Consider the following 13,156-nt stretch of genomic DNA (forward strand, 5'->3'; position numbering starts at 1 on the left):
CCCCCCCCCCCCCCCCCCCCCAATCTCCTCCACTGGCAGCCACTGATGCATTACCTTAATTCCTCCTACCTCCCACCGCTCCGGTGCGCGGGAGCCGGCTGCGGACAGACTGCATCCGTCAGTCGATGTGCGTGGCTGGAGGGCCTCCACCCAAACACCACCACCCACTAAGGACCTCAGAACCTGAGAAAATTCCTCTTTTTCCAGAGGTACTGTCCCATGTCCTCTGTGATATACTCACTTCCCCAAGAACGCATTGCACTGAATCCAAAAGGAGAGTAGAGATGCTGCGCCCTCTGCCACGTGCATTCGCACAATGTCTGCAGAGGGTGGGGGGGAGAAGAAGCATGTTGCAAAATGCCATTAGATGTTCTTTTTTTGGTACAACAATTTCAGCAGTTTCAAGAAAAGAATATGAGTGGAATATATCCTTTTTTGTCCCTGATGATTTATTTCAGAGTAATACTCTCTCCTCCTCTCCTAATACCTTCCAAGTTCAGCCTTCATTTCTGTACCTCTGGTATTTTAGCCATTATAATGGGAGATACAACACAATGAAAATAATAATTGTTGAATAGCATGTAGTATTTCCAAAGTGCCGTGTATTAGCTCCATAATCAATCAATCCTGAAAACAGTTTTAAGTGAATGATGGTATTTCTGTTTCAAAGGCAGGGGAAATTGAAGCGCAGCAACATTAAGTGGTTTGTCTGAGGCCACACAGCAAGTAAGTGTCGGAGCTGGGAGCTGAGCCCAGCCCTGGCTCCTGCCCTTGTGCTCAGACGACTGTACCACACCATGCTGTTTCCAAATAAATTCACTAAAAATCATATGCTAAGCTCTTGAGCAGCAGAGACTTCGTAGGGGCCATTTAACCCTCTGATGTTACACTCTACATTAAAAAAACTCTCCAGCAGCAAACGTTGAGAAGAGACATCCTTGGAGAGCATAAGCCATCCATGTTACTTCAAACTGAGTTCTGCCATATTGCAAGTTGAAGAAATTTTTGTTAGTAGTGGTAAAATTTCATCTGGGAGGGCAGTGAGCAAGGCTCTGCAGTGCCCTTCAGAGGTTTCAGCACTTGTCCATACCTGAAGTCTTTTCCATCCATATTTCACCATTGTGCTTCCATTAAGGTGAAGAATTAAGCATCCCCTAGGACACCAGAGTCCAAAAGGCTGTGCCCGTTGAGGTCTGGGCTGTGCTTTGCACATCAGACTCACCTCTAACCTGCTTCTCAGCATAAGAGATGGGGCAGGAGCCCCACTTCAGGTTTTGCAGCCTGGGGAAGGAATTCTTCTCCTGGGTTGACCCAGGGGCGGCAGTTGGGTCTGGGTAAAGACTTAGGAGAGGGTTTTCTTCCAATGTGAGAGGGAATGTCTTCTGTTCTCAAACAATTAAAAAGAGTTTCTTGCTCTCAGACAAATAAAGCCCATTAAAGTTGGTGGCAGAGATGGGAAGAGCTTTGCAAAAATATGTTTGTTTTGCAAAGCTGGCTGCCAAGTGTTGTTTTATAGTTCCATTTTTCCCTTCTTTTCTCCACTGTTTACAATACCCTCTGAGAAACTTAAAATGATCCTTCTCTCCCTACCAATTCTGTTCTTTTTTTCTTTTGGCAGGATCTGGTACCCCACTCCCACACCCCAGTTCTTGCTGCAACAGAAGCCATAATCCTTTGGCCTTGTTTTTCTTTCTTATAATTATCAGCCCAGCCCTGTGAGCAGCCTTTGCTAGTTAAGTGCAGCATCACAAATTTGGCAAAATGAGCTGAAGGTCAGCAATAAAAGCCCTACATTTTGTCCTCCTTCCACTGGCAGTGTCACACAGAGGTGTCTGAGAAATGCATTTGGGCCTGGTTTGTCAGAGATCCTGCGTTTCCACCAGCCTTGAGAATGGCATTATTCCCAGTACAAGAAAGCAGAAATAAAAAAAGTTGGGCATTTCAGATCTACACAATGTTCTTTAACAGACTTGGATGATATAGCCTGGATGTATCCTGGTCCTGGGCACAGCAACACTCTTTTACATGACCATTGAAAAAAATTTACACCCTTGGCAATTAAAAGTAGACCAGAGCCCAGGACTGCCTTTGCTGGAAAGCATTTTGTTACAAACCGTGGAAGGATAGTTTAGTGAGGCAGTGCTTTTATCACTGCTCATGGTACGTAGCAGGGGGTCGAAACTAGATGATCATTGTGGTCCTTTTCAACCCATGCCATTGACAGAATCACAGAATGGCCAGGGTTGGAAGGGACCTCAAGGATCACGAAGCTCCAACCCCCCTGTGCCATGCAGGGCCACCAACCTCCCCATTTCACAGCAGCCCAGGCTGCCCAGGGCCCCATCCAACCTGGCCTTGTGTACGGTGTGCTGGAGCTCAGTGCCACTGCTGCAGCAGCGGAGCTCATGGGCTGGGAGCACACCTGCTCCATTCACTTGTTCTCTTTGTGTTTCTCACACCTAACTGCGATTCCTCGGGGACAAACTGAATGGTGCTGTGATTCTAGAACAACCTCTGCTGTATGGATAAATGGATGTTGCAGCTTTCAGCACGGCTGTCTGGCCCCATCAGAAATGAAACCCAGGCGATTTCATGATTGCAGCAGGGGAGATCACTTGGGGCTAAACCTGGGTGTTTACACATATATATTTGGGATTTGTTACTCATTATTGACCACTTACTAGACGTCATGTACTTTAAAAGTTCCCTCACTCTCTGAGTAATATCAGACATCTGTGCTTTGGCTACTGATTAAAGATGGATTTGTAGAGCTGGAGCCTTCAGTGCTATTGTTTTGAATTGGAGAGAGAGTTAGCCATTCTATTTCTTTTGTAACATGTATATCCTTTTAATAAGGAGAGTTTATATCCACACAAATTTATTTAGACCTAAACAGAAGCAGCTAATTCTAAACAACATGTGGATTCTCTTTTTTAAACAATGTTGCTTATACTTTGCCTCCTAAACTAATTATTATTTTAATCTCTAAACAAGCTGACACTTCTTTGCATGTGGTTTGTCTATGCAGGCTGGGAAAATTAGAAAAGTAACCTTCTAATCACAGTGTTTTTAATGGAGATGTTCTTATGTATTAGGAGCTATGAATGTGTTCTTATGTATTAAGAGCTATGAATGTGTCCAGAGTGACTCGTTTGATATTATGGTGGGCTAATGAAATTTCAGAGTTAACATTCCACAAATAAAAGGGAAAGAAGGCACAATGAGAAAGGGAGCAGATTTAAAATTAGAGAATCTTTGTGTTTTATGGGTTCCAGGTTATTTGGAATGGAATGAAAGCTAATGCTACATCCTTTTTTCCATTCTGCCAGCCAGTGTCTGATCCAAGAATGTCTCTTGTTTAAAGGGCAGGGCTCCCTCCACTGTTCTTAAATAAAGGCTTTCACTGTCTGAGATCTAATCCTCCCTGATTTTCACAGTAACGTTGTACGACTGCACGAGGAGAATTATTTAATGAAAAAAAGTTTTGCATATGATTCCCCTATCGTGAGCCTGCTCAAGTCATATGGTTCGATTTACATTTATGCAAATATCAGAGAATAGAGCAAAATTACCAAAGGGGGAAAGGACTGGGGCATGTCACAAACAAGATGTGCCTATTTGTATTTATGTTTGCTAATGAAATTCAGCCATGACTTGCTCTTTTATTTTTATGTCTGTCTGCCATTCCACTTCATGCAGTGTAATTAAGCCACTTGCCCACACACATACAAAAGGATAGCAAGAGAGGGAGACTTCAAGTTTCAAAAATGCTGTTTGTAACATGCTTATGAAGGACCTTTGACATGGTCCCCCACCATATCTCTGCACTGGAGAGGATTGCCAGTTACAGCCTGGAGAAGAGAAGGTTGCAAGCAGACCTCAGTTGGAGAGTGATTACAGATAGGAGGGAAATCAGCTTTTTCCATGGGTAGGTGTACAGGACACGGGGAATGGTTTTAAACTAAAGGAGGGAAGATTCAGATTAGATGCTGGGGAAGTTTTTCTCTGAGAGGGTGGTGAGGTGCTGGAACAGATTGACAAGAGAGGCTGTGGATGCCCCATCCTTGGAGGTGTTCAAGGCCAGGTTCGATGAGGCCCTAGGCAATCTAAGCTAGTACCTGGTCTAGCATTTAGCAACTCTGCTTGTGGCAGTGGGTTGGAACCTGCTGATCCTTGAGGTCGCTTCCAGCTCAAGCCATTCAATGATTCTGTGAGCTCTGATGCGAGTTTTATCATCTTCAAATGATACAGGAGATCAAATTCTCCAGTGATTTGAAATACTGTCTCACCTTTAATGTCGGTATAACTGCAGAATTAAACTAGTGGAAGATTTGACACAATAAACCTTAGTGTCTGGGGTGTCCACTGGAGATTTCCCTTGATTTTCCAAAATTTATCCCAAATAAGAATTTAACACATAACAGCCCACTGTTCAAACAGATTCACAGCTGTTTCTTTCTCTTGCCAAAATTATTCTTTCTTGTCATGCTGCAGCTGAGAAGTACTATAAATTGTTAAGTGGAAACCATTTCTAGTTAAGATATCTGTTCAGAAGTCTTTGTTTTCTAATCTGACATATTCCCAAACCTGGGAGTACTCAAACCTGGGAGTACTCAAATCTTGGGGCTTAGCTCATGTCTGTTCCTGTAAATCACACCTTCAGTGTACCTGTGTTAAAAAATGATATGATTTCTGCCACATAAGTTGGCCCTACAAGCTTTTCACTAAACTGCCTCATTTCGTGTGACCTACTTTGGGAACAGGAGTTTTGCTGCATGGAGCAGCTTTTTGTGGTCCATCATAAAATCTTACCCTGTGCTCCTGCAGCAGGAGAGACACGGGGCTGAAAAAGAGAGTAGAAAATTACATTGCTTTTCATGATTCTTAGGGATTTACTTCACTATTAACATTTTGTTCCAGATTGCCTCTTTATGCTATTAGTTTTGCCTTCTTCCACCAAACCAAGGACAAAGCACAATGCTGCTACTGGCTGACTGACAGAGATGAGCACTGCTCATCTTTTCTACTTCATCGCCCCTTCTTTCAGATTGTTAATAAATAAATGAATAAATAATGATCGCATTCCTTGAGAAGATTTCAAAAATATCAAAATCCAATATGCTTTGGGAAGTTAGAAGGCACAACATTTTCTGGGCGGATTTCCTGGTACAGTAGGCAAGTAGATGACGACTGATTCAATGCAGTGCAGAGATTTAACTGGCATGAATGATTGCCGTGTTATTTGCAAATGCAAAAAAAAAAAAGCCATGAGAAGGTTCTTCAGTAGCCTGAAATGAAGAAAATGCACCCATGTGGTGCAGAGGCCAGGAGGTGGAGCATGCAGCAGCAAAATCGTCATGCCTTTTCCCAACATGGGAACACGTGGCAAGAGTGGAAATGGGCAATGAAGGTCAGTTGCTGCTTTCTTTTTGGTTCACCATGCTGGGTTCTGGTTGTGGATAGCAGCAATCTGTCCTTTTAATAAAAGCAGGAAAAAGGGTGAAAAATATGATAGCAAGGAACCCAGTGAGTTTCTATGAGCTAGATTGACTTGGTAAGGTTACATCAACTTCCTGTAGCACGAGATTTGTTCTGGGAAGGTGGACTACACGATTTGTGCCAGCAAGGTGGTTTCCCACATCTAAAAGGTGGTCTCTTGCTCACCCACACACGTAGAGGGTGCGGTAAGAGGCTGTAGGACCTTCAGCCATGGCAGAGAGTCAGCCCACAGCAGGAAATATCAAAACACAGGCTGGGAGACAGTACGTTTGGAGAGAGAGCACACACAAAATTTGGATGCAATAAATGCCTTTCCAAACTGGGCTCCAGAAATTACAGTGGGCTTACATTATCTCCTAACATTGGGCCATAGCAAATATATGCCAGCAAAATGGGCACAGCTATGGCCTGCCGTTTTGATTCCACATCAGGGGTCTGCATCATCCTCTAGCTGTAATTCGGAGACAAAGAGTCTTTCTTTTCTCTAAAGCTGGCTACTTCCAAAGTGGCATAAAGCACCCAAAAGCCTCATCCAAACCGCAGCCACAGCGGATGACTGTCACATCCCTGCACATCTCTCTTGCAAAGGCACGTGCACACAAGGCTTATAGGAAACATCATGCTGTTTCTCCTCACAGTTCTTGGCATGCAGAGATACGCCTTTTACTTTCATGAATTCAGCTGTATACATCTTTGTGATAAATGGTGTAGCTCAGGACTGGGGAACGCCTGTAAAATAGCTCCGCAATGCATAAATGTATTTTGGAAGTTAGGCTTTATTATCTAGCAGTGTATCAACATGAGAAAGAAGTGTTATCTTATTATGGAATGGGATGAAACAAACTTCCTCCTGTGAAATACTGATTTCCAAACCGGTTACCTTTAAGCTGAGGTTGAAGATAAAGATTGTTTCTGCGTAAAATGCTTCAATTTGTGGCTAGATTCCTTAATAAACTATGCATATATCAGAATGACTTTCTCTGGCTTGGGGTGGTTGAAGTGTGTTGTTTTCATTATTGCTGAGTTTCAAAATGGCTTCAGGAATTTCGTTGGCCCTTTCCAAAAAAACTCAACTTCGGGCAGAGATTAAAGCAAAGGAAATTTCAGCCCAAGGGCAAATGTTTCACCAAGTTTAAAGTATGTGAAACAGGGAGTTTAGGAGGAAATAGTTCTCAATCCTAACTATAGCCACGCTAGCTATAATATATGGCTAAATATAGACCAGTGGGTGTGCCCAGCTTTCTGAAGGTGTTATCCTTCCTCCTCTAAGGCTTGCTTCTAAAATGACCTTTCCAGGGATATAATGAACGCTGTAATATTGCCCGTGTTGGAAAATGTTAAGCTGTGTTATTTCCCAGGTGAGCCCAGCCAAGCCCGGCTTTGCTCCGCGACCAAAATTCCTTTCGTAAAATTCAACCTTTTATCTTTCATGTGAATCCAGCGTTGGGTTCATTGATCTCCAAGCAAACTGCACGATAGCCCCGGATATTTTGTTTATGTGTTAAAGGTTCTCACTTGGGTCACAAACCTCTGCAAAAGTACCGGGGTCAAAGAGCTAAAAGCATGGCTTTTGCTTTTGCATCAGCTTCAAAATGCCAGCCCTAATGTCCTGGGCAGGCTGCACATCCAAACTCCCTTGGACTTGCTGCTTGTGGTTGTGGGAATGTGTTGGCTGCTCTGTTTTTATGCATTTCATGTTTGGGTATAGAGTCTTTGGATTTATTTTCTTTGTTTGCTGTCATACTGTCATGGCTGATGAGTTGCTGGGTATCTCCCCACACTCATGTTGCACTCTATGGCTTTGAACCATATAAGTTTGGTGTGAATGTGAGGGATGCTGCACTGAACATCTTGTACGTGTATCTTTTTCCATACTCAATGTCTGCAAATGCACACTTGCAGTTTTTGAAACTATTTCCTTACAATTCAGAAGAAATACTAAGCTGCCATCCTTTGTCTTAATGATTCTCTTCTAGTTTAAGTGAGGAGTCTTTGATAATGCTGAAATTCATTAGGAAATTGCTAGTGAGTAACTGAAACCAGCAGCTCAGCGTGGCACTGCCTCAGTGCATGAATGCAAGAGCTGCAAAGTACGTATCTGATGTCTGTAATTTCATTTTCGGAACTGGATGACTGCTGAAGGTGAACCAAGTAAAGCAAAAGTATTTAAGCTTTCCTTTTTGAAAATGCCATTAATATCTAAAAACAAAATGCACTTCTAAAGCAAGAATATCCCCTTAAAATATAGAGTTTCCAGCGTGCCTGGGTTAAAAAGGCAGAGCTTCCTATATTGATTCAGAAGGAGACATTAAAAATGCATGAGAGGTATTTCAGTTGCCATATCTTGTACGTTTTCCCCTTTTTTTTTCTCAAATGCTGTTTAACTCTTGTGCTCCTTTATCAGTGGAAGTGCTCCACCCCAGGTTCATATGATTTTGTACTGACCAGAGTGTCTCTAAGATCCGTTTGGTTTGGTTGGCTAGGGATTACACCAGTGTCTGCTTACATAGCTTTAGGCTCACGCTACCAAGCAGGCTTGGAACCCGTAATGATCCCGTAATCTCTGGGCTATTAGGGCAGTTAGGTTAGAAGCAATTCTCCAGCGCAGTGAATGGAGAACACATGCTTCTAAAGGACAAACGGCTTTGGTATAATAGCGTATTTTTGGACTCATCTATTTTGCAGGCAGTTAACGAAATAGGATGTTACATTTTTGCATCTCTCTCCCTCTCCTGAAATAGAGTCACTAACCACTTGTTAACCACACTGATTTTTTAATCGTCGAAGTGGTTGCTCGCAGCTTCCCCACCAGAAATGTTCAGATTAAGCACACTATTAGATTGCAGCCAGAATAGTCTACAAAACAGGAAGAAAGCCTCGCCTCCCTCCCTGCCTTCTTCTCTTGTTTAAGTTGACATGATAATTCATTACAGATTTTTCTCTTTCTTTGACAGAGTGCCTACCGCAGAAATGGGATGACTTTTCTCGCCTGCTGATATGGATGTGGCTGCAGCAACAGAAAAGACAGTGTTATATTAAGGTGATTTTCTCTTCCCCTCCACGGAAGGAACAAAAAAACACAAGCTCCAATGTCTCCGCATGGCAGTGAGTGGGCTGGTTTGTTGTGACTATCTGCTGGCTGACTCCATCTCTCTTTCCAGCCCCCTCAATCGTTATTCTTGTTTACTAGCTGGAACATTTAGCTAATTAATGGCAGGATGTTTGGGATAGCGTGTAGGTGGATAAGAATGCAGATCGCACCAGTTTGATGTTTGCAGGGGACTTGCTGCTGTCAGCCCCTTTGTAAAACGCCATGTCATCTTTACTCAGTTGTTTGGAAGTCTGTGTGTTTTGGTAGCAGTGTTGTTTTGGGAGGCAGGACGGGGCAGAAAGAGGCCAAAGATATTCTGAGTTTTCCATGATTTTTACAAAAAGTCAAAAACCTGCACTGCTTTCCACTGCGTTTCCTCCAGTCATTCCTTCCAGCTCAATGCAGGAAGGGGCTTTTAGATAAGAGCAACAGCAGAGAAGAGCTTGGGCAACCTACACTTTATCACAAAGGCTTGTCACAGACCCAGCAGCAAAGCAGCCAGCCCCTAATTCTCAGTGCTGCCATTTCTCCCTGCTGCACTCCCATAGGAGCCCAACCCACCAGGGGAAGGCTCTGCAGCCATTTGGCACAAATCTGCCCCACTCCCTCAGCATTTCCCAAAGTATCCAAACAGCCATGGCCCCCTCAGCAATTCTAGATGCAGGCTGCATGCAGCATGCCACCCGAGGAGATGTTTTCCCCATCACCAACAAAAGCAACACTGCTGTTGGATTCAAAGAAGAAATACGCCCTTCATTGCCTTTCTGTATTTCAGCTCACTTTGTTTGTTTTCAGATCTACTTTTTAAATCTCAGCCCCTCACTCTACAATTCTTCCTGTCCCCCTCTCCACCAGCCCAGGCTGTCCTCACCGACGGATTCGTTTCTTCACATTAAATCCGTACAAATATAGAGCTAACCACAAGGAGCTGAACCAGAGAGAAGGGCTTATGCCTCAGCCCATCCCTGGGATCTGCTGCCTGTGTCCCTGGGGCAGCCCAGGGGTCTGCGTCAGCCGCCTGGAGCACAGGCTTCAAATCTGACTTAAACCTCAAATTAAGACGGAGCACTCAAGGGATCAAGGGGAGATCAGCAAAATATTACTTTTATGTAGTGCAGCCGTCCTCCTCCTTTGTGCTGAGTATGTGAGGTCTTAACTTTTACTCCCACCGCATGGTATTGTGGTCATTTGTAAGTGGTTTTCTTGCCCGGCTTTCCTGGACCTGCTTGCAAAAGCTTTAGAAGTATCTGTATATTAAACAAACAGAAAAATGCCTCTTCTCCTTGCAACCGAAATGCTGCCAACATGACCTTTGTACATCAGATATTACTGCCACTCGTCAGTTGTTTTGGGTTTTTTTTTTTTGTGCCTGCTTAACCTTCTGTATTCTGGAATTAATCTGTGTGCAAAGGAGTACAAGCATACACCACCGGCTATTAAACGGAGTTGGGAAGCTTTCTGATGTTCCATCTGTGCTTGTTGAAATATATGATTAAACTTTTCTTTTTATCATCATTCTTATTTTTGTTGGCATCCTTCATCGCGGAAAATTACATGCTTGCTGTAAACATCCCGGCTTTTCGAGAGGACACCAGCATTTATTGTATTTAGTTTCGATCTGCAGGCATATAGACAGAAGGGACTGTTTCAGGCACTGGGTAATGGAATCAAAATTCCTTCCGTAACTGTATCTCTCTCAGATTTTACATTTTAAAATATGCACAAGCAGGGAAAATCCTGGCACTTATTTTTTACCGGTCTGCCCAAAGTCCCAGAGAATGAAGACTCAACATACATTTCTCTAGGAAATATGACAGGTCGTGTTTTTGTTGGTCTGCCGTGTGTTTGTCTATCTTGAACAGCCTGACAGGCAATTATTTATAAAATCTGGGTTTGCCCAATAAGCCCATTTAATAACCTTTCTCTTCTCTACATAAGCCATGCTCTGAACGGAGAGTAGAACAAGGTATGTTATGTCTCCCTACCCTATACTTGCCAGGTTATTCTTACAGCAGTAAGGAATAGCTTTTGCTCGTCATCATAGAATCATAGAATCACAGAACGGCCTGGGTTGCAAAGGCCCACAGCTCTCTTCCAGTCCCAACCCCCTGCTGTGTGCAGGTCGCCAACCAGCAGCCCAGGCTGCCCAGAGCCACATCCAGGGTTGAAACTTGATGATCTTAAGGGTCCCTTCATAAACACTTTGCCTTATAACTAAAGAATATATAGTGATATTTGCCACAAGTCCAACTACCAATTGAAACTTAGACTGTTAGGCTTTGTTTGTTTGTTTGCTTTTGCCTAGAAGCGAATCACCTTGCCCAACGTTGGATTTTTTCAGACCTCTCCAATGTATCCACGGGTAGAGGCAGTACAAGTGGGGGACCGTGGTGGCACACATAAAGTCCAGGGCTTTGTTTGGAGGGCACGGAGCCAGCACAAAGCAACAGAGCCATCCCTGAAGGAATTGAATGTAAATGCGATGGTTTAAATAAGGCCAGATGCCTTACAAAGCTATTTTAAAAGCTGTATCTTCTCAAGTAGCTTTTTTTTTCCCCCCTCCTTAAGATAATGATGTTGCTTTTAAAAAACAGTAAGAGAAAACAGCTCTCATGTATTGTGGGGAGACAATAATCAGATACATTAACTTTCATAAATCACTGAAATGTTGGCAACTGAAACAAACTTTTAAAAGGCAGATGACTGCAAATTTGAAGGAAACCTTCATATTTTATTGTTAAAAGTCTTTTAACTGTCTAGAGAGCACTCCAAGACACAACATTAATAGCTATTCTCAGTAATCGAGCTCTGCTATACTTACATACCTTTTTTCCTAAGCAAGATAGATTAGTAGCAGAAGAGAACTGGAATGAAAAATAGGGGAAATCAAGAACTAAAATTATAATGATACAGTTTCATTTTCTGCATTATAACTCTCTTCTGTATTTGTGATTGATAATTCCTCCTAATTCCAGTCAGACAGAAATGTTGGCACAAGGGCCCTACAAACATCCCGGTATTTCTGGTGTAGTCCTCCTCCAGATGCTTTGCAGACTTTGTGAAGATGTGGGCTGTCAGTCTTTGGTCCTGATTGATAGAACTTTGATTGCTGTGATGTCTCAGTGCCCCACTGTCTTCCGTGTATTCATTGCCACTTTTTGAAATGACAGTGGTGTTATCTTTGTTTCTTCTGAGACACGGCAGGACTAAAGGACTGCCCTCTGCTTGGGATCCTGGGATGGTTTGGAAAACCTGGATTTGCAGTCTCAAGCTCTCAGCTCGTCCCCTTCCAGTGAGAATGATACATGTGGCAGAAAGCACACAGCCCAGTCAGGTAGGTTAGGACAGAAAGTGGCCAACGCTGTATCTACCTAGATCTCTGGTTTTAAAGTGAGACAGGGGAGGTTTGGGTTGGATATGAGGAGGAAGTTTTTCCCCCCGAGGGTGGTGAGGCACTGGCACAGGTTGCCCAAGGAGGCTGTGGATGCCCCATCCCTGCAGGCATTCAAGGCCAGGCTGGATGTGGCTCTGGGCAGCCTGGGCTGCTGGTTGGCGACCTGCACACAGCAGGGGGTTGGGACTGGATGGGCATCGTGCTCCTTTGCAACCCAGGCCATTCTGTCAGTATGATTATGATTCTATGATCCCCATTTGGATCTGATCCAGGCACAGTGCTTAAAATCCTTCCTGCTGCAATGTGCCACTTAATGGCCTGGAGCAGACATGTAAACATCACATTTCCGTGGGCTGTGGACACTTCATGCAGTGCTGGATTTCTGCATCACCACGAGGAAGGTGCTCATTCCAGCTCCAGAGCTCCAGATTCCTGCTCCAGATGTTCTTGATCCCTCACCAACCTCCCTTTGCTTAGAGCAGGAGAGCTGCACGAAATAATGGGAGAAATGCAATTAGTGTTGTCTGTTTACACAGATAAAGTAAAATGATACATTTTAATAAATGACCTGGATCTGAATTGAATAAAGTGCAGCTGAAGCGTGGTGGCTGCTCTCCACCTGGAAGGAGGGACGGTGCGCGGCACCTGGAGCCATAGCGGGATGCGGATAGGCAGAGCCAATAAAGTAAGTTGGCTCAAACCCATTCTGTTTAACTCTCATTTCCATAAGTATTTAATTAATCTGCAAGAAAAAAAAAGAAAAAAAAAAAAAAAAGAAACTGCTGTGTTTCTTGTACTGACATGAGTTCTTCAGATCTGCAAATCAAATGGCAGCAACTGTATGTCAGGTTCAGGTGAAAGCAAATCTGCGCTGGCTCTGCCAAAGGAGAAAAACGACTTTCATAGGAGCAAGGTGACCTCTTAGTGCTCAGGTCTTCATGTATCTGCTGTGTGTGTGCAAATTCTGCAGGAGCTTTGAGTAACTCATTCCAATCTTTTATTGGATCATAGAATCACACAATCCCAGCATGGCCTGGGTTGCAAAGGCCCACAGCGCTCCTCCAGTCCCAACCCCCTGCTGTGTGCAGGTCGCCAACCAGCAGCCCAGGCTGCCCAGAACCACATCCAGCCTGGCCTTGAATGCCTGCAGGGATGGGGCATCCACAGCCTCC

The 13,156-nt window shown here is 43.8% G+C and overlaps 1 protein-coding gene across 1 annotated transcript in view; it reads left to right on the plus strand.

Moving 5' to 3' along the window:
- Nucleotides 1–10,105, plus strand: part of SUPT3H (SPT3 homolog, SAGA and STAGA complex component) — a 136,707-nt gene extending 126,602 nt beyond the window's left edge. The window contains exon 10 of the mRNA XM_042883511.1: nt 8,454–10,105. Within this exon, the coding sequence (XP_042739445.1) occupies nt 8,454–8,495 (42 nt within the window). The 3' untranslated portion in view covers nt 8,496–10,105. The remainder of the gene's footprint in view (nt 1–8,453) is intronic.
- Nucleotides 10,106–13,156: the final 3,051 nt, after the last annotated feature.

Source organism: Lagopus leucura, unplaced genomic scaffold (genome assembly GCF_019238085.1).
Source record: "Lagopus leucura isolate 7727_CA_CO unplaced genomic scaffold, USGS_WTPT01 Super-Scaffold_100038, whole genome shotgun sequence".
Lineage (NCBI taxonomy): Eukaryota > Metazoa > Chordata > Aves > Galliformes > Phasianidae > Lagopus > Lagopus leucura.